The sequence below is a fragment of the Dromiciops gliroides genome, chromosome 3 (assembly GCF_019393635.1).
Source record: "Dromiciops gliroides isolate mDroGli1 chromosome 3, mDroGli1.pri, whole genome shotgun sequence".
NCBI lineage: Eukaryota > Metazoa > Chordata > Mammalia > Microbiotheria > Microbiotheriidae > Dromiciops > Dromiciops gliroides.
Window position 1 is genome coordinate 10,446,687 of NC_057863.1, and position 24,586 is coordinate 10,471,272.

General features: G+C 53.6%; 1 protein-coding gene across 1 annotated transcript in view; it reads right to left on the reverse strand.

Annotated features, from left to right (window-relative positions):
* Positions 1 to 24,586, reverse strand: part of MROH2A (maestro heat like repeat family member 2A) — a 55,462-nt gene that overhangs the window by 19,555 nt on the left and 11,321 nt on the right. Inside the window, exons 10-23 of the mRNA XM_043993305.1 lie at positions 23,452 to 23,565; positions 21,732 to 21,808; positions 21,047 to 21,166; positions 19,703 to 19,813; positions 16,968 to 17,112; positions 9,305 to 9,345; positions 8,648 to 8,789; positions 7,367 to 7,419; positions 6,369 to 6,476; positions 5,174 to 5,293; positions 4,200 to 4,322; positions 3,370 to 3,522; positions 2,498 to 2,617; positions 1,349 to 1,428 (exon numbers count right to left, since the gene is read on the reverse strand). Of these exons, the coding sequence (XP_043849240.1) occupies positions 1,349 to 1,428; positions 2,498 to 2,617; positions 3,370 to 3,522; positions 4,200 to 4,322; positions 5,174 to 5,293; positions 6,369 to 6,476; positions 7,367 to 7,419; positions 8,648 to 8,789; positions 9,305 to 9,345; positions 16,968 to 17,112; positions 19,703 to 19,813; positions 21,047 to 21,166; positions 21,732 to 21,808; positions 23,452 to 23,565 (1,507 nt within the window). The remainder of the gene's footprint in view (positions 1 to 1,348; positions 1,429 to 2,497; positions 2,618 to 3,369; positions 3,523 to 4,199; positions 4,323 to 5,173; positions 5,294 to 6,368; positions 6,477 to 7,366; positions 7,420 to 8,647; positions 8,790 to 9,304; positions 9,346 to 16,967; positions 17,113 to 19,702; positions 19,814 to 21,046; positions 21,167 to 21,731; positions 21,809 to 23,451; positions 23,566 to 24,586) is intronic.

Sequence of the window (24,586 nt, forward strand, 5' to 3'; positions counted from 1 at the left end):
GTCCCTCCCCTTGAAGACCTTCCTTCCTCCAGGGGAGGAGGAGATCACGGGGGGGGGGGGGGGGGGGGGGGGGGGGGGCAGGAGGTGAAGGCCTGGCAGTGAGCTGAGCTGGGTGAGAAGTAAGGAGGCTGAGCCCATCAGAAGAAGGCTGGCTGTCATTTCTAAGACCCTCAGGCTTCCCTGGACACCATGGTACACAGTAATGCCCCCCCAAACACACTCATACTCACTCACGAGCTCACAGTCACACACACACACACACACACATACTGCCACATACACTCACTCACACACACATTCACACATGCATTCACATGCTTATACACACACTCACGCTCACACTTTCACACTTACTCTCTCTCTCTCACACACACACACACCCCTTCACTCCTTTGAACTTTAGCGGGAGAGGCTGTGTGCCTGTCTATTAAATGTAGGGAGCCCTATTTGTTCATTATAAGAAAGGATGGTAGTTTCCAGGGAATCAATTTGCCTGTTACGCGGCAGTGTCTGCGTCATCCTCGTGTTTTGTGAGCCCCTGGACCAGTCCAGACACATACAAGGCAAGCCCAGGAGAGGCAGGGGTGCCCCTAGAGTCAGGCACACGGACCTTTCTCAGAATGCTTCTCCAAGGGACAAAAGCTTGCAGGCCCCCGGGGCTCCTCACAAGAAGAGACCTTCACCATCATCTAGCCCAACCTTCCCACTTTACAGATGGAGGTGACGAGGCCCAAGAGGGAAGGGGCTTGCACCAGGTTTCAAAGATAATCAGGGACAAAGGAGGGAGTCGGCTGAGCTTCGAGGCCCAGCTGTGCGTAGCAGGGAATGGGGCTATCGAACCTGGGAGGCCACCTAATTAAGTTCTCACACCTAATGAAGGTGAGCAGGAGGCATGGAGAGGGGCGCCAGCAGCCTCGGCGGGTCCCCTTTCCACATGCCCCTGCCTCATCTTCCCAGGGAGACTGACAGGCCAGGCCGTGTCTGCTCCTGCTCCTATGTGCCTGGCTTGTAAATATGGTGACCAGCCTCCTTGTCTCCTGCCTCCTGCCTCCTGCCTCCTGCCTCCTGCCTCCTGCCTCCTGCTTCCTGCCTCCTGCCTCCTGCTTCCTGCCTCCTGGTCTCCTGCCTCCTGCCTCCTTGTCTCCTGCTTCCTGGTCTCCTGCCTCCTGCTTCCTGGTCTCCTGCCTCCTGCCTCCTGCCTCCTGCCTCCTGCCTCCTCCCTGAGGACCAATCCCCCAGGCACGGTTTCTCAGAACTCTGCCCCCAGACGGTGAGTGATGCCGGCCGTGGGAAGGCGGTTCCGAGGGCTGATCCATGAGATGGGCCCCGGAGCACAGCCCCGGCCTACCTGAGGTGCCAGAGCGCCGTCATCGTCAGGCAGCGCACAGGAGACACCAGGGAGTCCAGCGGCTCCATCTTGAGGATCACCTGCCCCAGACAAAGGAGGAAGGTGAGAAGAGCGAGAAGACAGTGAGCGGGCGTGGCCACCGAGGTGTGTGAAGAGCTGGACCTGCACCATCTCATTTGAGCCCCGATGAAATCCCCTAAGGATGAAATCCCCTAAGGCAGGCCCGGGTGTTATCCCCACGTTACAGACCTGGACACTGAGGCTTAGGGAGTTGAATGCTCTGTCCACAGACACACAATTAACCAATAAGCATTTATTTGGCACCTCCTGTATGCCGATCCCTCTGCTCAGTGCTGGTGAGGCCAAGTACAAAGACTGAAACAATCCCTATCCAGAATGAGCATCCGAGGAGGGGGGATTTAAAGCCCGTCATCTGACGCCAGGTCCATAGCTCTAACCATTGTGGAGCAGGGTCTCTCCAGATTAAATGGACTCTCTGCCTGGTGCCTTAGAGTGAGAGCTAACCCAGTTTGCTTTCCCGAGGTCACCCACCCCCTCCCCTCTGAGACTGTACATAGGCCCCCTGCCCTGCCAATCCCAGAGCAGGCCCCAGCCCCCTGCTCTGGCCCGGGGAGGCCTGAGGGTCTTACATGCACAAAAGAAAATACAATACAAAGGAAACCAGCTATATCGAAGCACAATAACCAAAACTGTTTAAATAAGGTCACAGACTCCACCCTAAGTCCCCCCTGCAGTACAGAACCCCACCCCCCAGTCTGATGAGGAAAAAGCGGGGTTAGAGCTAGGTCTTCACCCTGCCCCCCTCAGTCCTATTCTCAGTCTCACTCTTGACTGTTCTCTGTTCTCTCTGTCTCTGTCTCTTTCACACACACACACACACACACACACACACACACACACACACACACACGCCCCTCCACTACTCCTGGGGCCTCGGGGTACCTCTCATCAGGGAGCCCAGTGCCCCAATTCCTGCTCTCGAAGGGGCCTTGAGAGGAATCTGGGGGCTCTAAAGATGGAATCCTCCCTACCCACTGCAGCCAGGCTGTCCAATGGCCAGGCCCAGGCAAGCCCAGGAACACCTTCCAGGCCCCCGCCCCAGTCAGGCACAACCCGCATCGAGCTCACCATGAGGTTAGCTGTGAGCTCTGCTTTGTAGGTGTAGTCAAAGTCTACCTTGCCCAAGGCCTGGATGGCCAGACAGATCTGGATGACACTCTGGACAAAGGCCAGCTTCAGAGAGACATCCTGTGGCCGCGCGATGAGCGGGAACCGCAGCCCAAGAGAAGAAAGGAAGCCGTGTCGTGACGGAAGAGCAGAGGGCCTCCCATCCCAGGGCCCCGGCTGGTCTTTAGAATACAGGAAGCTTCAGGGGCCACTTGGGAGACAGGGGAGACCCCCCACCAGCCTGCCTCCTCCCAGAGGACGTGAGCCAGCCCCAGGGCTCCAGCCTCACAGGGCTCCAGCCTCACAGGGCTCCAGCCTCACAGGGCCCCCAGCCTCACAGGGCCCCCAGCCTCACAGGGCTCCAGCCTCACAGGGCCCCCAGCCTCACAGGGCCCCCAGCCTCACAGGGCCCCCAGCCTCACAGGGCTCCAGCCTCACAGGGCCCCCAGCCTCACAGGGCCCCCAGCCTCACAGGGCCCCCAGCCTCACAGGGCTCCAGCCTCACAGGGCTCCAGCCTCACAGGGCCCCCAGCCTCACAGGGTTCCAGCCTCACAGGGCCCCCAGCCTCACAGGCCTCCAGCCTCACAGGGCCCCCAGCCTCACAGGGCCCCCAGCCTCACAGGGCTCCAGCCCCAGGGCCCCCAGCCTCACAGGGCCCCCAGCCTCACAGGGCTCCAGCCTCACAGGGCCCTCAGCCTCACAGGGCCCCCAGCCTCACAGGGCCCCCAGCCTCACAAGGCCCCCAGCCTCACAGGGCCCCCAGCCTCACAGGGCCCCCAGCCTCACAGGGCTCGGCTGCAGCCGCCCTCACTGCCCTGAGCCTCCAGCTCACCTGGCAGCTGGTGGCATAGTGATGCAGGATCTTCTTGGTGATGTCCTTCTCCACACGGGACAGCAGCATCCTGGGGTGGCAGTGGGCAGCCACACTGCTGTACATCACCATGAGGGCACTCTTCACCACCTCCCTCCTCCAGGGGTGGTCACTCTGAAAGGGGACACCCTGGCCCTCAGAGATCCTGGCTCTCTTCAGGCTCCGCTCAAGGGTACAGGAGACCCTGACCCCCACCCCAGCCCCTGGCTACTGATACAACAAAGTCATGCACTTCACAGCTGGTTTGCCTTTGCTTTTCATGTCCATGAGAATCAGTGTGGCTCAGTAGGAAGAGCCTGGGTGGAACAGGAGGGCCTGGGTGCAAATCCCACTTTGTTATTGCCTGCTTGTGGGACCATGGGGACGTGGGACCCCGAGACTTCTCCAGATAGCATCTTCCTTAGCAGCTGGCAGACCAGATGAGCCCTACAGTCCCTCCCAACGGTAAACCTGGGACTCTTTATGGCCTCCCCCCAGTAGGATACAGAACAACTCCTTGAGGCTGAAGGCCACTTTTTATCTTTTCCAGCACCAGCATACAGCTAGTGCTCAATTAATGCTTGTATTGAATTGAATTGATGGCTTGACTCACTGCTAGCTTGACATAGGGGGTAGGGGTGGGGGAGCCTCCCTGATGCCCGCAGGCAGGGCTTCAAGTTCCATGGGAGGGGGCTGGAAGGGTCACCTTCCAGACAGACCCTCCCTCCGGCTTCTGACTAGGCTCCCAATTACCACAGGTCCATGGGCACATTGATTCTGGAGTCTGCCCTCCTCCCACCCGGGGTCCTCACCCTCCAAGCACTGATGTGCCAGGAGTCCTCTGTCTCTTGGATTTTCTCTTCAAACTCTTGGAGCACGTGAAGCACAGTGACCACTTGACCCCTGGCGCAGAGTCCCAGGCAAAGAATGGCTCCCTGGAAAGGGGGACGAGGACGAGAAAGATGGAGGAAGAACAGAGCAGGAAGAACCCGGGCTACTCACCCCTGGCCTGGTTGGTAGGGCCTGGCCCTCTTGCTGTTGGGGCCCAGGGGTCACTGCTGGACTGAGCCCCTAAGGCAAGCAGATTCCCAGCTGCCCCGAGGAATCAGAGAACCCTCAAGTGGCCCATGAGTCCCACCTATCTTTGGCCTGGAGCACCCCCTACAGCACGCTCTGAAGTCAGGGGATCTTCCCCCTTGGTGCATCACAGACCCCTTGGGCTGTCAGCCTGTGGAAGCCCATGTACGCCCCTCTTTCCTAACCACGTTTTAAATGCACAACATAAGACACATGGGATTGCTAAGGGAGCTAATCTTACTGAAATACAGTTATCGACCCAGTTTTTAACAAGTTCACAGGCCCCAGAAGAACCACCCTGCTCAAGGGCTCATTCAGCCTGGGCCTGAGGATCTCCCCCAGGAAGAAGCTATCGCCTCCTGAAGCAGCCTGGGCCGCTGTGGGAGGGCTCACCCTGTTAGGGAGCTTTTTCCAGATATCAAGTCCAAACGTGTCTCTTCAGCGTTTACCCATCCATCCCAGTCCTGCCTGAAGGCAGTTCTCATGCCCGCCTGCCCGGCCCGGCTCCCTCTTCTCCAGGCTGCACGTGCCCATTCCCTCCACTGGCCTGATGAGGCCCCAACCCGAGGGCCTTCCCTGTCTGGGCGTCTGTGCCCAGCCCCCTCCGGCACACCCACGTCCTTTCTAACAGGTGGTGCCCGGACTCAGACGAGGACAGCCAAGAGACACAGGGCAGCTTTGAGATGGGGGCAGTCGGGCGGGGCCTCACCTCACGGTCAAAATCGTTGCCATAATCGGTCTTGTGCAGCAGCTCCATGAGCTGGGTCTCTACCTTGTCAGCTTCCTGCCCTGCGGCCAGTGTGAAGCCCAGCGCCCGGTAGAGGAAGGCCTAGAAGGAGGCCCAGAGGAGGAAGGCAGCCCTAAGGCTCTCACGTCCTCCCCCCACTCCCAAAGGCTCCAGCCCAGAGTCTCGTCTTCCCAGGAGACTCGATCCAAAGGCCATTAGGGTGGGCACCAAGGACAAGTCCCACATTTTAAAGATGGGAAACTGAGGCCTGCTCAGAGCGCCAGGCCCAAGAGCCAGGCCTCCAAGCCCGGGGTCAGCGCTCTGCCCCCCAACAATGCTAGCGGACGTTTCCAGAGAGCCTGGAGGTGAGGAAAACTCCTTGTGACCTATTCCCGAGGACTGACCATGCCCGACGGAGGCAGGGGACCCAGGGTGCTGAATGGGACATCCTGTCTGGGTCGCGCTCCATGAGGACACTGGCTTTGCTGACTCTTCTGGTCTGTTCCAAGAGTTTCATCTTTTTCAGTGTGGGAGGGAGAGGACATCAAAGCTTGTTCACTTAAAAGTTTTAAATCAATATCTCACAGGAGGGTCTCAACATCTCAGGGAAGGCAGGGTGGGCCGGGGGACTTGGAGGCTCAGGGCCTGAGTCCAAATCTCACCTGTGACCACCACACATGACCTCAATGCACCTCTGTTTCTCTGTCTGTAAAATGAGGGAGTCAAACGCAATGTTTTCTCTGCCCCTTCAGGCTGGAGCTCAGGGACCCTAGAAGTGGTTGCTATGATCCCCGTGAGGCCCAGCGAGGGCCTCGCGTCAGGTCACGCAGTTATCCGGGAGCCTCTCCGGAGGGAAAGGTCCCCTTGGGCCTCCATTCTCCGTAGATGGGCCCCCCCCTGTGGGTCACCATTGTCCCAACTTGTTACCAGGGCCTCTTTCATGGGGATGGAGACTCTCGGGGCCAAACAGAACTTCAGCCATCGTGGAGCCCGATGCCCTCGTTTTACAGAAGAGAAGACTGAGGCCTAGGGAAACGAATGGCTTGCCCAAAGTCACACACCACCTGGACAGCTCCTGGCCCCCAGCCCCGGAGAAGATCCAAGACCAGAGAGCCCACTCTTTGCTGCCTCCGCTGCCTTCACAGGGCATGGAGGGGCTCCCTAGCGGAGGACCCACCTTCTCCACCGAGGGGCTCTCGTAGCTGACGATCTGGTGGTTCAGCTCCCGGCTCAGGCGCAGGCTCCACGTGGTTCCCTGGGTTCTCTTGAGGGAGTTTCTTAGAAACTACAAACAAGACGGATAACCCTGCTGGTCTAGCTGGTGGCCAGGGATTGGGGAGAGGGAAGAGGATCACCCCTAGTTATCCTTAGGACACAGTAGCTTTGCTGACATCCAGGACAGTGATTTCATCAGTCAAGGGAAGGCCCAGCATGGGATTTTCCTCCACCAATGCCCTTCCATCAGCAGCCCAGGATGTAGGCGCATAGAAGAAAGGGCTCAGAGGTCATCTAGAGCCAGGTCACAGAGCTGCTGTCAGAACCCAAATGTGAACCCAGCTCCTCCAACACCACCCCATCCATCCACTGGAGCCAATGGCGCGCCGGGTTTCCCAGACTCCACCCAGGACACCATCCTTCCTCTCAGTCATTACAACCACAACCACCATCACAATAAAGAAGATATGAGTTCTCGACACTTCCCTGATGACTTTAGGCCTGCAAAGCCCTTAATGGGCACTGCCATTGGGGCCTCACAACAGCCCTGGGTCAGACCTGCTCCCAGAGATTATTCTCATCTCCTCAAAGACAAGGAAAACGAGCCTCAGAAAGGTAGAGTGGGCGCAGGATTTGAACCCAGGACTCTCTTGACTATATGTCCACTCCACCACATGGCCTGGGGCAGAAGGGGCTTGCTTTCCTATCCCCCCTCAGATCATCCACTGTACCCCACAAGGAAGGTGTTAACAGCCCAGGGCTGCAGGGCATCCTGGATGGGCAGCCTGACACAGGAAAGAGCTCTGCAGGCAGAGGTCCTGGGTTCAGATCGTGACTCTGTATGACCCTCAGTTTCCTCATCTGTAAAGTGGAGGGGCTGGGCTCTGAGGCTCCTTCTGGCTCCAGACACCCCCCAACCCACACCAACATTCCACCGCCTCTCCCCCCCACCCCAAGTACCTGAATCAGCTTGTCTTCCCAGGTCTTTTGGTTCCAGGTATACTGTGTGTGCTCTGCAGAAAGAGTGGGACAAGGGGCAGTGTGAGCACCTGCCCTCTCCCAGGGAGTATTAATTAAGCACCTGCTGTGTGCAAGGGGGTACAAGGGCAGAAGTGAGACAGTCCCTGCCCTCCAAGGGGGAGAGAACATGCACATGAATAGTGCACAGAAGACAGGAGGAGAATGAGGAGATGGTGATGAGGACACGGTCAGAGGGGAGGGGCATGACAAGGGCAGCCGCTGATGCTTCTGGAGTGACCTGGAAGGAGCCTCCCCGTGAGGAAGGTAGGACACCCCACTTTACAGATGGGGAAACTGAGGCTCCATGAAGCAGAGCTGGGTGAAGGTCCCCTGGGTGACCATCGAGCAGAGAGGGCTCAGAGAGGTGAGGGAGCTTGGGTGAGCAGCCGCTCCTCCTGTTAGAAGCAGGGCCTAAGCTCGGGGAATCCCAGATAAATGAGGCAGTTAGAGCCACGTGTATGCACAGACACTTTCAGTAGCAGTGAAGGGCGGGCTGCTCACTGGGAGCATCCCCACCCCCTCCGGGCTCTCCCACCTTGCTCCAATCCATCCTCCCCTGTGGCTCCCAGTACCTCCAGGGTCCCATACAAACTGTCTCTCCACAAATGACAGTAGATACACCACTACCTCTGCCTTTCCACTGTCCCCTAAGGACCCCAGGCCCTTTCCATCTACTGGCTGTCTCCCCCCCACATTAGAATGGGGGGGGGCAGAGAGCAAGGCTGTCCAAATCCCCACCCCCCAGCTCTCAGCGTGGGGTGAGCACTTAATGCATGATTCACTCACGCATCTCACTCTCTATTCATCCCCTTCAGGTACCTGAGCTAACTTGGTCTTCTTGCCATTCTTCCATTCCTAGTCTCCATGCCTTTGCCTAGGTTGTGCCACATGCCTGACATGCCCTCCTGCCTTACCTCCACCCTTTAACACGCCCTCGTTTCCTACACAGTTCAGTCCATGAGGCCTCTCCTGGACCCTCTGGCTTCCAGTGCTGCTCCCCCAATCACCTCTATTTGTTTGCTTTATGTTTCGCATAGGCTTTTGTCAAGCCAACAAGCATTTACTTAGCACCCACTGTGTGCATGGCACATAAGAAGCACTTAACCAATGTTTACTGGATAAGGCAAAGTCATCCATTAAGCACCAGCTGCATGCAGGACCTGCCTGGAGGACACCTGAGGCTGCTCACCAATGGACAAACCCACCTCCCAGGTGCCTTACCTTCCAGGTACTGAATCAGGGCAGGAATCTCAACTTCCCATAGGTCCGCCATGGCAGGGGCAATATTCTGGTGCAGGGTCTTAAGCAGTTGGAGCATGGCCACGCCACGGCCCTCCCCCTTGTAAGGGGCTGAGAGAAGCACCTACGGGTGGGGAGGAGCTCAGCCTGAAGTCTGAGGGCTAGAGTCAGGCTGCAGCTCCTCTCAGGACATTAGGTAGGATAACAAGGTGGGGCGCAGCATGAAACAGGAGCCAGGATGGGGGGGGGAACAGAGCAAGGGCCCAGGGACAGACACAGAAGTCACAGCTCTGAGTCACGGATGCAGTCTCTCCCCAGAAGGCACCTGTCCTTAGACGCAACCTACTTCACCTCCCTCCCTCTCTGAACACAAAAATGGGCAGCCGTGTCCACTCCACACAAGCCGGGGGCATTTGGGAAGGCCACTGAGCTCAGCACACTCCTCTTCCAGGGAGGTCTGGGTCTTGGGATTCTCCCTGGACCCTCTTCAGGCCCAGCCACCCCCAAGGAGCATTTCCTGTCATAAAGTCAGGTGGGCCCCCTCTCTTCTGGGCACTGGAGGCATGGCAGGGATGAGCCTGGGCTCACCACACCTAGTCAGCAGCAGCAGCATTTCCCCAGCAGGGTCGGCCTACTCACCAGGAGCCGGGCCAGCAGCTTCTGAGGAGCAGGGAGTTCCACTAGAAAGAAGAACAAGCCCAGGTCAGAATCAAAGCCAGGCACAGACCAGGCAGAACAGGTGGCTCCCTGTTCCATGTGGCTTGAGGGGGCCCTCAAGAGATCTCGTTCATAAACATCTCCCCAGGACTCCATCAACACCAACCATGGTGAAAACCTGAAGGCAGTGGGGTGGCAAATTGAGTTAGACCAGCCTTTTATACTACATGCCTCAGTAAATTCCAGATGGATAAATTATCAAACTGTATTAGGACACCGCACCATTAAACCAATTAGAAGAGAATGGAAAGTTAAGAATTTCACAGCCAAATACAAGGAGAAAATGCAACAGTTTATGAGTCAACCAACCTCTAAATAACTACTCTGAGCCAGGAGCTGTGCTAGTATTGAGACTATAAATACGACAAATCACAGCCCCTACTCACAAGGAGTTTGCATTCTAATGGGAGAGATCACCAGTTCACGTATAAGTATATAGAGAATAAACACAACAAATAAAGAGCAAATAAATACAAGATCATTTGAGAGGGAAAGCATTAGTTGGGAGAGCCTTTATATAGGAGCTGTGTCTCAAAGGAAGGAGGGAGAACATTCTAGGCAGGAGAGGCAAGTGATGCAAAGGCCTGGAGGTGGGAGATGGGGGGTTGTGTGTGAAGAACAGAGAGGAGGCCAGTTTGGTTAGATCACAGAATGAGGGAGGGACAAATAATATCCAATGAGTCTGGAAAGATATGTTGGGGGCAGATTGTGAAGGGCTTTAAAAGGAGGGGGTTGCATTTTATGTATCCCACGCATGGGTTAGGGGAGATTTTAAAAGATGCATAATTTCAATTATATCAAATTTATGAGATTTTGCATAAACAAAAAAATAGAAAAAGGAGAAAAAGTACAGCTTGCCCCAAAACATCTTTGAATCAAATATCTCTGACATCTCAAATGTGTGAGGAATAAATTCAAATCCGTATGATGGTTTCTAATGGGGAGGTGGCTGTTCTCACCAAGCTACTCCCTGCGGACCATTCATTCCATCCCCTCCCATCTGCTCCAGTAGATTACTCCCACAATCATCTTCTCATCCTCCCCCACCTCTCTCTTTCTTCTTTCTTCCTTCCCTTCCCCTCCATTCCCTCTCTCTCTCCCTCCTTCTCTCCTTTTGTTCCTCCTTTTTCTCTCTTCTCTCTTCCTCTCTCTTGCTCTTTGCTCTTTCTCCTTCTCTCTATCCTTCCTCTCTCTCTCTCTCTCTCTCTCTCTCTCTCTCTCTCTCTCTCTCTCTCTCTCTCTCTCTCTCTCTCTCTCTCTCTCCCCTCTCCCTCATGCTACCTCCATCCCTCTCTGTCCATCTATTTTTGATCTTCCAGTTCCTAATCCTAACACTAAATTCCCTGCCTTCAAATACTCCCAACTCTCCCCAGTCCTGAACAAAAGTCCTCATGAGGCCGTACCATCTCTTCAAGTTACTGCCCTCTGCCTCTCCTTTCACAGCCAGACTAATCAAAAGATCTGTCTTCCCCTGCCACCTCCTCTTCCTCTCCTTCCATTCACTCATACAGTGAGAGTGCCCCAGGTGGGCCAGCTGAAGCTGCTCTCTCCAACGCTACCGATGCCCTCTGAATTGCCAGACAGGGCTGTTGGCCTCTCCTCAGACTCACAGTGGACCGCCCTCCTGCAGGAAACTCTTTGCCCTCTGCCTGGGGTGTCTGCCAGAGCTCTGTCCTGGTGCCTCTACTCTTCTCTTGACACTCTCCTTTGGTGACTTTGTCTCCTCTGGGTTTAATCTCACCTCTGTGCAGATGACTTTTCTCAAATCCATTCATCCTGCCCCAGCATCTGTCAGAGCTATGGTCAGGCACCTCTCCATGTGCTTTTCCACAGGCACATCAGACCCAACATAGCCAAGACAAAACTCTTTCTCCCCCCCAGATCGACCTCCTTTCCAAGCTCGCCTATTTCTGACAAGGGCATGGCCCTTCTTCCCATACCAAGATTACAGTTAGCACTGTCCTTGACTCCTCACTCTCCCTCCCCAATCCAGTTAGCCGTGGGATCCATCGCTTCTACCCCTCCCTACTCACAAAGCCAAGGCCCTCACTTAGGCCCGTCTCTCCTCTCTCCTGGATGACCGCAATGACCTTCTAACTGGTCTCCAAGCCTCAAGTCTCCCTCCACTCCAATCTATGCTCCGCAAGCCCAAGTCCAGCCATGGCATTCCCGGCCTCCCCACTGTCTGTAGGATCAGGTGCCAAGCTCTGTGTTGGACGCTCAAAGACCCCACAGCCTGGTTTCAGCCTGCCTCTCTGGCTTGATTACAGGCTGCCATCCTTCTCACACTCTATGATCCACAAGGGAAGGACATATCCTGACAAATAACACCCCATCTCTCATGGCCACACTTCTGCAGGGTTGTCTGTCTGCCAGGCCTTGAACACTCTCCCTCCTTACCACCATCTCTTAGGACCCCTCACTTTCTTCAACACTCCACTCAAGCCCATACCCCGTGATTCCCCACTTCAACAGCCTCCCTCCAAAACGTGCCTCACATTTCTTCTGCATAAATGTGGTTTGTGTCGAGTCATGTGCCCGCATTCTGACTTTTGAGTCCCCAGCCCTTGGCATGCAGTAAGTGCCTAATAACGTGTGTGTGTGCTGAATTACTAAAACTGTTAAAGAGCCATTCGCCAAAGTGACCAAAGGATAGGAACAGTTTTCCAAAGAGGAAATTAAAACTATCGACAATGAGACAAACAAGGATTCAAAAATCCCATGAAAGAAATGTGAATTAAAACACCTCAGAGCTTTCTCTTCATTCACAGCAATTTGGCAAAGTGGAGAAAGTTAGGAAATTCACTGTTGGAGGGACTCAGGACCACGGAAGCAGCGAGGTGGCTCAGTGGAACAGAGCACCAGGACTGAAGTCAGGACTTGAGTTCAAATCTGCCTCAGGCACTTCCTAGGCAAGTCACTTAACCACTCTTTGCTTCAGTTACCTCATCTGCAAAATGGGGGTAATAGCAGCACCCACCTCCCAGGTTATTTGGAGGATTTAGCATATTGGTTGGCACAGAGCAAATGCTACATAAATGTTAGTTGTTGTTATTATTATTATGAAGACATCCTAATTTACTGCTAGAGAAGAAGTCCAAGCGTTCTGGAAAACAGTTGGGAATGACATGAAAGAAGCGACCAAGCTTTAATACTCTCTCAACCCAAGGAATCTCACTCTTAGGGGTATGTCCCAAGGAGGTAAGCAATGGAAAAAAATTACCCACCAAGACCAAAACACTCATAGCAGCCTTAGTTGTGGGAGCAAAATAGTGGAAACAAATCAAGCTTCCAACAGTTGGGAAATAGTTGAATGAATGAAAAGGCATTTAATGGAATATTGTCATCCAAGTTACACCAAACATGAAGAGTGCAGAGAAACTTGGGAAAACTGGAAGGAAGCAAGGCAGAGCGAAGAAAGCAGAGCCAGTAAGAAAAACAAAGCCTAGCTTGCTGTTCTCTGGGACACTGCGACATTCTGTTATAATAGGGTATGTTATATCCTACACAATATGCCATCTATCATGCAGTATTTATTTATTTTGTTTTTGTTTTTGTTTTTGTTTTTTGGTGGGGCAATGAGGGTTAAGTGACTTGGCCAGGGTCACACAGCTAGTAAGTGTGAAGTATCTGAGGCTGGATTTGAACTCAAGTTCTACTGAATCCAGGGCTGGTGCTTTATCCACTGTGCCACCTAGCTGCCCCCTATTATTCAGTATTGTAAATAGCGTATGATTATTATACTAAGTGAGAACAGCCCTCAAAGGCCACAAAACTGAGGTCAAATATCATGGAAAATGGTGGTTCCAAACTACTCAGTTACTGATCACATATTCTTCCTCTCTGCTAGTTACATGGTGTAAGGTGTCATTGTCACACCAGCAAATGTGGTTTTGCTTTACAGTTTTTATGGGAAGAGTCTCAGCTATGGGGTGGGGTATGATTGCAAAGTGACTGATGTGTCAAAACAGTTTATTATTAATACAAATAAATTTTAAACCACATCTGCCCCGCCACAGAACCTCCAGACGTCATTATCTCACTGCATATCAGAGAACAGGGGAAGGAAGCCCTGACTTCTAGAAGTGAGGATGCTGTGGCCCACAGAGGTCAGGAAGCTTGTCAGTAGCCCCTGGCTAGTGAGTGGTAGCTAAAGCAGCAGGATCAGTTGACCTCCTGCCCAATGGTCCCTCTGTTACACGGCTGCAGTCACACCTTGAGGCCCTAAAGAGGCCTTCATCTGGGGCTCCCCAGCATAGACGGGGGGTCCTCAGAGGGGCATGTGCTCCTCCCCTCAGGATTCTAGAAACACTAACAGCTCACGCACCCCACTCGCACACTTCCCTTAACTACCAGCCCATAGACCCGATTAGACTTTTTAGAGAAGGCTAGAACTAACATCATGGCTAAGTTTGCTTTGCACATAGTACCTCATTTGATCCTCACAACACCCCTGTGAGGGAGGTGATCCTATTACCCCCATTTTACAGATGAGGAAATTGAGACTGGGGGGGAAGGGACTTGGGCAGGGTCACACAGCTGATAAGACTCGAAGGAAGAATCTGGACTCAGGTCTTCTTGACTCCAAGTCTAACGCACACCCCCCTTCCCCACGGAGCAAAGGGCCCTCACGTGGCATTCATGAGGAATGAATCCTCCCCCCGCCCTCGGTCAGTTAGGCTGGCTCAGAACAGGGTCCAAAGGCACATGGAGGTGAAGACCCAGTTTAGCTTTTGTCACCAGGATGCCAGGCCTGGCTAGAGGAGCTGGGCTTTCCCTAGCACACAGCATCTCCACTGGACTTCCTGAGTTTGCTCCTCGATGGGAAGCTGCTGGCTCATAGGAGCCACTTAATAAACGTGTTCTGACTGAGTGACAAGTCTTCACCACCTTCAGGGCCTGGCTTGGCGAGGCGTTACGGCGCTCTCTGCATCTGGAGTGTTACAGTGCTTGAGCCTAAGATGGGTGGCCCCCTTGTTGACACCCTGGAGTGTCAGCTCAGAGATTTGTCACCAGGTTCAGAGGAAGCGCCCCGGAGGGGCCCTCCCTTTACAGAAGGACAGCAGTGAGTCCCACCTCCCCAACTCCTGCCACTCTCTTTGGTAGATGAGCAGCTATAGGACAAAAGCGTCTCTCCAACCCACAGAACCTTCCTTCACATCTGAAAGGCCCCTCCCTTTCCCAGGCAGTGTCTTTGGTTCTGCCCCTTCCAACAGGGACTAGTAGGTGGCACCACAGTGGACAGAGAGCCAGGCCTGGAGTCAGGAAGACTCATCTTCCAGAGTTCAAATCCAGCCTCAGATGTGTACTAGCTGTGTGACTCTGGGCAAGCCACTTAAGCCTGCTTGCCTCAGTTTCCTCATAAGTAAAATGAGCTGGAGAAGGAAATGGCAAACCACTCCAGTGTCTTTGCCAAGAAAAGCCCAAATAGGGTCATGAAGAGTGTGAGAAAATAATGGGATTTGGCAGATACTCCAAGACCCACCTGGAGATGAATCTAAACTGAATTAAGTGAGAGTGATTGACTTTGCTGATGAGCCTACTTCAAGCTAACTAGATAGTAACCGCACCTGGCTGGCCCTTAAGGAGGTGTTGTTCTCAGAAGCTAAGGACTTTGAACTCAACAGGAGACTACCTTCACATCCAGTGAACCAATGGATTTGGATGACACCCACCAATCAGCTTGAAGCAGTGTGTAAGGACCGCCCATGCTCCGGACCTATCAAAAGCTTCCACACTCAGTTTGTGGGGAGTTCATGGTTGAAGCAGGCTCCTGGTGGAGGACTTGAGGAAGAGCCCGACCAGGCTGGAACTCTAGGCTAGATAGGCCTTTTCTTAACTCCACGTGGGTTTTGGTTTTTTTGTTTTTTGGGGGTTTTTGCGGGGCAATGGGGGTTAAGTGACTTGCCCAGGGTCACACAGTTAGTAAGTGTCAAGTGTCTGAGGCCGGATTTGAACTCAGGTCCTCCTGAATCCAGGGCCGGTATTTTATCCACTATGCCACCTAGCTGCCCTTCTTTTTTTTTCTAATACCTGGTATGCTTTAATAAATGCTTAATTCCCAAAGACTGGTGCTAAAGCTTCTATAAACATCACAAGATTAGGACATGACTAATTGACTAAACAATAATAACAAAAACATACCCATCCATCCTTGTATGGTAAAGGAAGAGAGTCCAGGGAGAGATAAACCCTGAAGGTCATCTCAGTTAAACCAAGAGGGAGTTCATTATTAGTTATAATGACTACTTTTAAGCTAGCAAGAGACCCTGGGCAGGGAAGAAGGCTTGGAGGAGGAGACAAGAGGATGCATTCTACTATTTCAGCTTTGTCCTGCTTGGCCCTGAGTCCCAGACAACTCAGACTTGGTCCTGCTCCCTGGAAGAGGGAAGAGCTGGCATAGGCCCCCTGTCCCCCAGGCCCCCTGTCCCCCAGGTGCCCTGTCCCCCAAGCCCTGATCCCATCAAGTACTTGGGCTCACCAGCCTCAGGCTGTGGCTCTGCTTCCCACTGCCCTAACGTCACTGCAGGAGAGTCCTACGGAAGACGGCTAAGAGCTCTCCTTTTGTTTGTTCTCTTGTTCTTTCTCTGGAGTGTCCCACGGAATTATTATTGGTAGCCAGCAAGGTCTACAAAGCACTTTACACCATCCCATCTGAGCTCACAACAACCCGATGAGGTGGGCACTACTATTATTCCCATTTCATAGAAGAGGAAAGTGAGGTACAGAGTGCTTAGTGGTTCAGTTAAGTGACTAAGTGCTGTGAGTTGAAACAAGCAGCAGAGAAAAGTTACTAAGTTTCTGGACTTCATATCAGTTAGAGGTCTGGCTTTTCTGGCCTCACCTTTTTTTTTTTTTTTTTTTTTTAGTAAGGCAATTGGGGTTAAGTGACTTGCCTAGGGTCACACAGCTAGTAAGTGTTAAGTGTCTGAGGCCGGATTTGAACTCAGGTACTCCTGACTCCAGGGCCGGTGCTCTATCCACATGGCCTCACCTTTTGATGTTGAACCCCCTACTGGAGCCAACTAGCCCAATTCTGCTTGGACTGGACCATAGATCAGGTTCTAGACTCTGGTGGCATCTTCTGCTTGGCAAGGCTATCTACAGTTGGGTTCCTCAGCCCTTAGCCCTGGGTTGAGGAGCCCATCTCTGAGCCCGAGGTCCAGCAAAAGACAAGACCCCCAGGAATTGTACTGTTCACTTCTCCAAAGGGTGAGTACCCTGAGAGGAGAGCGGGCCGGGTCCCCTGGACCAGTGGGCCTGGCAGGTGGCCCTCGCCTGGCCTGACTTCCTGTTGATCTGAGGTGAGTCATCTACTCCCTGATGTCCTCACACCTCCCTAGGCCCTGAGCATCAATGAGTCATCTTCAAATGCTCCTCTGCCTGTAGAGAGCCTGCTATAATGCGTGTTTCACAATAGAAAAAAATAATGAAATACCTGAAACATCCAGTAAATGATGGTAAACCATGTCCCCCTTCGTCAGGGGCAGAGTGTGACACCCCAGGAGGAAGCAGGCATTTCTGGCCCATCTCACCACTGGCTGGGCCCAGGGCGGCCCAAGGAAGCCTGAGCAGTCTCACTGACCTTGTCCGCTCCTGCCCACATTCGCTTTGGATTCTTTTTGCTGGCGCTGACGCTCGGCCAGGTTGGTCAGGCTGATGCAAATGGGAGTGAGGGCTTCCGTGTATTCTGTCTCCATGATGTAACCCAAGAGTTTCAGCCAAAATTCCTGCAGTCAGCAGAAGAGGGGAAAGAGAAGGAGACTCAGATTAGCCTCAGTTCATAGGCCTTAGAGGCCTGTCCAGACAGGTGAGCAGTGCAAAGGAAATAATCCCAGGGTTACCCGACTCAAAGCTAAGTGCTGGCAAGAAGAGAACATATATTTTTGTTCTCGAGACTGATGCCCAAGATAAGTAAGGAGATAAAAAGAGAACACTGGGATCCCCTTATGAATTCAGATCACCAAGCCTGGAGCTGAAAAGACTGGCAGATAGGCTTGCTTAGCCCGGGGAGAACAGGAGGGGGCACTCCAAGACTGGAGAAGGACCGGTGTGGTCCTGAAAGCTGCCGACTCTAACCCAGTGAGCTTAACGTCGCTTCCTGCCCAAGGTCTGGAATGTGTTATTAAAGGGATGGCTACTGAGCAGTCAGAAAAGGGAGCAGTGATCACAAGAAACCAACTGCATCGAGGAGAGGCTGGACCCATCTTATTTCTTTTTTGCCAGTGTGGCTAAACCGAAAGGTCAAGGGAGTGCTTCAGGTGTGCTTTACCTGGAAGGTAACAAAGACTGGATAAAGCATCTCATCATATTCTTGTGGGAAAAAGACAACTGTGGGTGAGATGAAATGTGGCCAATGTGGAAATATTTTTTGTGCGACCTCACATATATAACGGGTGCTATATTTCTTGCCTTCACAATGGGTGGGGAAGGGAGCAGAAGGAGGGAAAGAATTTGGAACTGAAAGAAACTATTAATGGTTTGATGTCAACTTGAGAGGTATCTGGTAGGCCTGGCACTGTACTGTTTCACATTTGTGCCAATGACTTGAAGAGAGACATAGATGGTACCCTTATCATATCTGCAGATGACAAGCAAGGAGGGAAAGCTAACCTATAAGATGACCTTCAGGGTCCAAAAAAATCTTGACAGGCTGAAATATTGGTCTGAATCTAAAATAATATTTAATGAAGATTAATGTAATTTTGCACTTGGGTTCAAAAAATCTACCTTGCTAGTGTACAGTGGGGAAGACATAACTAGGCAGCAGGTGGTCTGAAAGAAATCTGGAGGTTGCAGTGGACCACAAGCTCTGCATGCATGAATTAAAAGCATGATGTGACCATGAACAATGCTAGCATCATCTGGGGCTGCACAGAACACAATGGTGTCTAAGACAAAGGAGGCCACAGGCCCACTGCGTGCTGCCCTGCTCAGACTACATCAGGAGGTCTGTGCTTTGTTCCCTTAAAAGGAAAGGTTGGAGGGCATCTGGAGGAGAGAGATCCACCTCTGGTGGTGCCATTCAGAGTAGGGCTGGTTGGCCTAAAGAAGAGAAGGCCTGGGGGCGGAGGATACTTTATCATGCAGTCGGCCTTCGAGGACTTGAAAGGCTGTTCCTCAGGAGGCCTGGGCCCGGGGCAAAACTGGCTTGGGGACACTGTCACAGGCGCCAGGTGGCCCGGGGGCCTTCACAGGTCTCTTCCACCTCTTCCGTGGCTCCATGAAAGCACATGTGTCACATCTAGGCACAACCATCCATCTGCTATAACCAGGCCCGTGTCAGCAGCGCCCTCTGCACAGGCTACCTTCCTGACTGCTTCTTGGTGGACTCTGCCACGCAGGCCACAGAAGCCCCTTCTCCTGGAAGTTCACTCCCCCCCACCTTCTTGCATAGGAAGTGCCCTCTGTCCCCCATTTGTGGACTCCCCCAGACCCTCCATTTTAAGGAGGAGGGCCAAGCCACTCATGGCTCCCAGTGGCTCTTGGGTACCAGACTTTCTCTCTCCTGCTCCTGCAGAAAAGGACGGTCTTCCTTCTCTTGTGTTTGGACGCCAGCACAGGGTATCACTTGGCGCAGTGCCTGGTCCATAGCCTAAGAGCTTGCCAACCTGACTTGGCATGAATGGTTTTCCCCACTCCCTCCACCTATTCCACCCACGCAGCCCCATCAGACAAAGGTGGGAATCGTCCCCTGGCCAGTCATTCCCGAGGAACCTTCCTGTGACCTTTGCCTTATTCTAAACCCTCAGGTAAAGGTGACCCCATGGTCTCGGAACTCTTCAAGGGCACAAGAGCCACCTGAAGAGGGGGCTCCAGGCCAAAGCCCAACTGCAGCACATGGTGAGACCTGTGCCAAGCCTGCTCTCCACCCTCCTGGAACCTGGCAGCCTGAGGCCCCTCACCACCCGGGAGTCTGTGAATCTGTGACATAACAATGTGAGCCCCACTAGCCGGTTCCTGCTTAAGATGGTCTAGAACTGGGCTGGGCTACACCACACAGCTCGTCTCCCTTTCCTCAGTTCTGACGGGTGAGTCTGGATTTCCATGAGCTGTCTCCTCCTGGGCTCTGGGCCTACGGTCTGGGGAAGCCGCCACGTGGTGGATAATGGAACCTGAACTCTGGCCTCCAGCCGCAAAGGGCCAGGCATCCCATTGGAAGGGACAGCCGAGGTCGTGACTAAGGTCAAGGAGCTGGTCTCACCCTCCATGGCATCTCACAGTCTAGGGCACACAGTAGGTGTCTGATAAGGGCTCCTTGACTTGGAGCCTCAAGGCTTTGTACTTCGCCCTGCCCAGACGGCCGGAGCCATCACTCACATTGATCACCCCGCTGACAGAGGCCGTAATGATCCTCACAGTATCCATGGTCACCTTGTGCACCATCTTCTCTTCCAGATCGGCCTGAGAGCAGCTCTCCTGACGATTCATCTGGAACACAAAACACGACGCAGCGTCACGGAGAGCATCCAGGAGAGTCAGCGTGGGAGCGTGGCAGCACACCGGCAGGTGACTTGTCCAGGGTCACACGTCCAGACGGGCAGAAGAAGCTGAGCCCAGAGGTCCTGCGACCAAGGCCAGAGGCTTGTCCAGGAAGCCATACCTCAGCCCTCGCTGGCTGGGGTCTACATGTGCGCGATGTCCTCACTAGCCAGTGAAGGAAATGGGCATGACACAGGGCACAGGGCCCACTGAGCTGTTGTGTCCATGTGTGGACAAATTCAACACGGAGCCAGGAGGGAGGTTTTCAAGGCTGCAGTAAGCCATTGGTGGGTAATGATAGAGATGGGACAGAAGGAAGGAAGGAAGGAGGGAGGGAGGGAAGGAGGAAGGGGAAGGAGGAAGGGGGAGGGAGTAGAAGGGGAGGGAGGGGAAGGGATGGGGAAGGGAAGGGAAAGAGATCAATAAAACATTAAAAAGACACAAAATAAAACAAAAAGTAATTCAAGGGACAGAAATTGTGTTACTACCTTCTTAAATTATCTATCCATTTTAAAAACAAACTAGTAGGGGGCAGCTAGGTGGTGAAGTAGATAAAGCACCGGCCCTGGATTCAGGAGGATCTGAGTTCAAATCCAGCCTCAGATACTTGACACTTAACTAGCTGTGTGACCCTGGGCAAGTCACTTAACCCTCATTGCTTCACCAAAAAAAAGAAAAGAAAAAAACTAGTAGTTGATGAGTCCACATACAATGCTCTAAGCATAGTACCTAGCACATAGTAGGTGCTTAATGAATGCTTACTGACTGACTACAATCCTTTATCCACCAAAATGTTTTACTTTGTTGATAATCAGTTCATAATAAATGTTTTAAAACAATATGAGACAACTAGGAACTCCTTAGAAGAAAAGGACCCACATACACACACACACCCATCACATACACACACCCATGCACATACACATATCACACACACACACACACACCCATGCACACACACATATCTCACACATATGCACACACCTATCACTCATACAAGCAGGCACATATACACACCCATCATACACATAAACGCATATATGCACACACTCCCCCATGGAAACACACAAACATCACACACACACACACACACACACACACACACACACACACACAGCCTGAGCTCCTCCCCACACAGTCACCTCCTCAGTCCCACTGAAGTGCCTCTGCTTTGGCCCTTACCAGTTTGTAGGTCGATAAAATAAGCTGCAGGGAAACATATCGGAGGCCCCAGCCTCTGACCCTTTCCTGGTAGCCAGAGATGGCCAGCTGGCCGATGACCCGGAGAATGGCCAGCTTTACCTGGTGGAGGAGAGGGCAGACCCTCAGTGACGGGCAAGGGTAAAGACTGGTCCCCAAGAAAGTGCATGAAGTCCCTGGGTCTGATCAGGCCCCAAGTCCCGGAGGGCAGGGACTCTGTCTCCATCCACTGTGTGGCTGACAGGGGCTCTCAGAGCCCAGACAGGAGTCAGGAGGCCTAGGCTACGCGGTCTGCCGCAGTGGTCTTCCCCAGGTCTCAGTTTCCTCTTCTGTAACAGCCAAGCCAGAACTGGCCTCTGCCTCCCCACTCCCCTTGGCTCTGCCCTCCCAGGCCCACCCCCACGTGCCAGCCCTTGGATGCCTGGTGGGAGCCCTGAGGCTTCCCTTGCCCAGGCTAACCATGCCCAGTCCCTTTGCCTGGACGAGAGGCCAGCCCCTGGGGGCTCACCACCTTCCAGAGAGGAGCATCGTGGGGGCTGTTGGAGAAGGGTTTCCTGCCCGGTTATGGGTGGATGAGCTGGATCCCTTCTCACTCTGGGATGTCCGGCTGTGGTCCAGCCACAGGTACTTGTGTGACCCCGCTGCCTTCCCAGGCCTCCCCTCTCACCTTAGCTCGGGGGTCACAGAGAGCATTTCTAACCACCTTGACTGCGAAGTGCAGGGTCCTGCTGTTCATCTCAGGCACTAAAAGGGAGAGGCAGCCTGAGGGGAGCTGACTTCAAGGTGTGTTAAGTCCTGCTGAGACACCCCAAACAGCCCTGCCCCGCCCCAGACTCCCCCCGTGCTGGGTCCCCCTCCTAGGAGGCTCTGCTTCACACTGGAAGGGACAGCGGAGGACTTGGGTCCTTCTGTCTGTGTGACCTCGGCCCCTCGCTCAGCCCCCCTCGGTGTTTCATCTTAGGTGACAAGAAGGATAGGCCTCCCGGGTAGCAATTCCTCCGTCTCTACAAACCCAGCCCGGGCTCCAAGGCCCAGCACCAGGCCACCTCTGCCAGGGAGACTTCCCAGACTGGAGCAGCTACTTTGACCTTCCTCCCATCAGGCCTTCTCCAGAACCTCACCCGGGCTGGTGTGATGGGAGCCCGGGAGGTCAAGGCCTACAACTTACCACCCTGTTTTTGAAAATTAAGTGATAGAATAACCGCACTTGCTTAATAACTGCTTATATCCAAACGATTCATCTCAAGGCCTAGCTTTGTCCTCTAGCTCAGGGCTTCTTCAAGCTTTTTCCACCCCTGCCTCCCTCCCCCCCAAACCCCTTTTTAATGGAGAAATTTTTCTGTGACCCCAGTATACAGGTATGGAAAAGGGATATATATAACCTTTGTGGCCACATTTTTTGCAAACCCGACATTCAGTTACTTGATACCCCCCCACGCACCCCACCCCCGTTTAAGAAGCTAGGCTCTGGCTTGCATCCCCTCCTTGCTCCGTCTTGGCCCTACCCAGCCCCAGCCCCCACCCCCACCCAGTGGTCACCTGACATCCTTCCAACCAGGGCACATTTTATTCTCAACTTAGCAAAGTGCTGGCTCTGGGATGAGTATAAGCCACATTATTTGGACAAACCCAGTGCCTGGTACACAGTGGGTGTTTAATAAATGCTTATTGATTGATTGATCGATATATCACTGAATGGGGGTGGAGGATGTATAGAGGGGATAGGGAAAGGTCAATAAAGGGACTCAGCAGAGAGATGGGGACCAGTGGGGCAGAACATTGGATGCAGAGCACTTCTGCCCAGTAGGGGGAGAAGTGGGATGGGAGAGGGCAGTGGGGCTGGGTCCAAGAATTATGGTCATGAAACAAAACAATCCCTGGAATGGATTTCTGAACAAGAAGGAAGAAGGAGCACTGGAGCACTTGAGGCTGGCTACCCAGCAACTCCCCAGCAGGGAGAAACAGGCCAGACAGGTGAGGGCCCGGTCAGGCAGGTGAGGGCCCAGTCAGACAGGTGAGGGCCCGGTCAGACAGGTGAGGGCCCAGTCAGGCAGGTGAGGGCCCAATCAGGCAGGTGAGGGCCCAGTCAGACAGGTGAGGGCCCGGTCAGACAGGTGAGGGCCCAGTCAGGCAGGTGAGGGCCCAATCAGGCAGGTGAGGGCCCAGTCAGACAGGTGAGGGCCCGGTCAGGCAGGTGAGGGCCCGGTCAGGCAGGTGAGGGCCCAGTCAGACAGGTGAGGGCCCGGTCAGGCAGGTGAGGGCCCGGTCAGGCAGGTGAGGGCCCGGTCAGGCAGGTGAGGGCCCGGTCAGACAGGTGAGGGCCCGGTCAGGCCCTGGGCCCCATGAGCAGAACAGATCCAGGAGCAGCTCACCTCGGGCTTACTCACCATCAGCACTGAGGACTGCCCGGAGCAGGGTCAGGGTCCCTACACGGATGGCCTCCTTCCCTGTCTGCATTTGGTTACGGAAGAATTTCATCAGCTCATCAGGGTAGGAGCGGGCTGAGGAGGAGAGAGGGAAGGGAGGCTGGCAATGCCTGGGGGCAGGGGGTGGCAGGGGACAGAGCCCATGGCCACCTAGGGACCAGAAAACCCTCTGCTATGGAGTGAGAGAAGTGGAGGAAGCCAGGCTCACAGCCCCAGAGACAGAGATGGAGAGAGGGTGGGACAGAGACAGAGAAAGACCGGTGGGGTGGGGGTGGGGGGGTGGAGAGAGAAACAGAGAGATGGAGGGAAGGAGAGAAAAACAGAAACAGAGGGACAGAGAGAGAAAGAGACACTGACAAATAGAGAGAGGAAGGAGTGGGCCAGAGAGAGACACTAAAACAGACAGAAACAGTGACAGAAAGAAAGATAACAGAAAGGCAGAAATAAAGACAGACAAACAGAGATGGAAGGGAAGAACAGAAAGAGAGGGGAGATAGAAACAGAGACAAAGAAGGAGAGAGAGAGAGAGACAGGGAGATAGCAACAGACGGACAGAGACAAACAAAGAGACAGGCAGCGATAGAAGCAGCCTCCACCAGCCAGAGGTCTGCTAGGACAAGGGAGAAGAGCCTTCCCCCACTGGGCCAGAACCTGGTCTCCAGGCTCTTATGCAAATAATGGCTCCACCTTCTTGGTAGCTCTCCTAACATTAGTAGTAGTCGTAGCTAACATGTCTATGGACGGGTCTGCCTCTGCCCAACAGGTGCCTCGTGCCACACTGGACAAGAATGAAGTGACAGACTAGGGGCCCAGGTGTGGGGCTGGGAGAGGCCTCAGAGGCATCTCATTTCACAGAGGAGCAAACTGTGGCCAGAGATGGGAGGAATGTGCCCCAGGTAGTACAGATCACGTGTGCTGGGGCTGCCCCACTACCCCAAGCAGTGATGACCCAAGCAAAGCACTTCGAAAGCCTTAGGGCCCCTCTAAATTGCTGCTATAATCATCACCACCCCCACCACCATCATTGTTATTGTCTGATCCTCATTTCAGACACTTTTGTCCTTATTTATTACTGATTCACAGCTGGAAGAGCCTT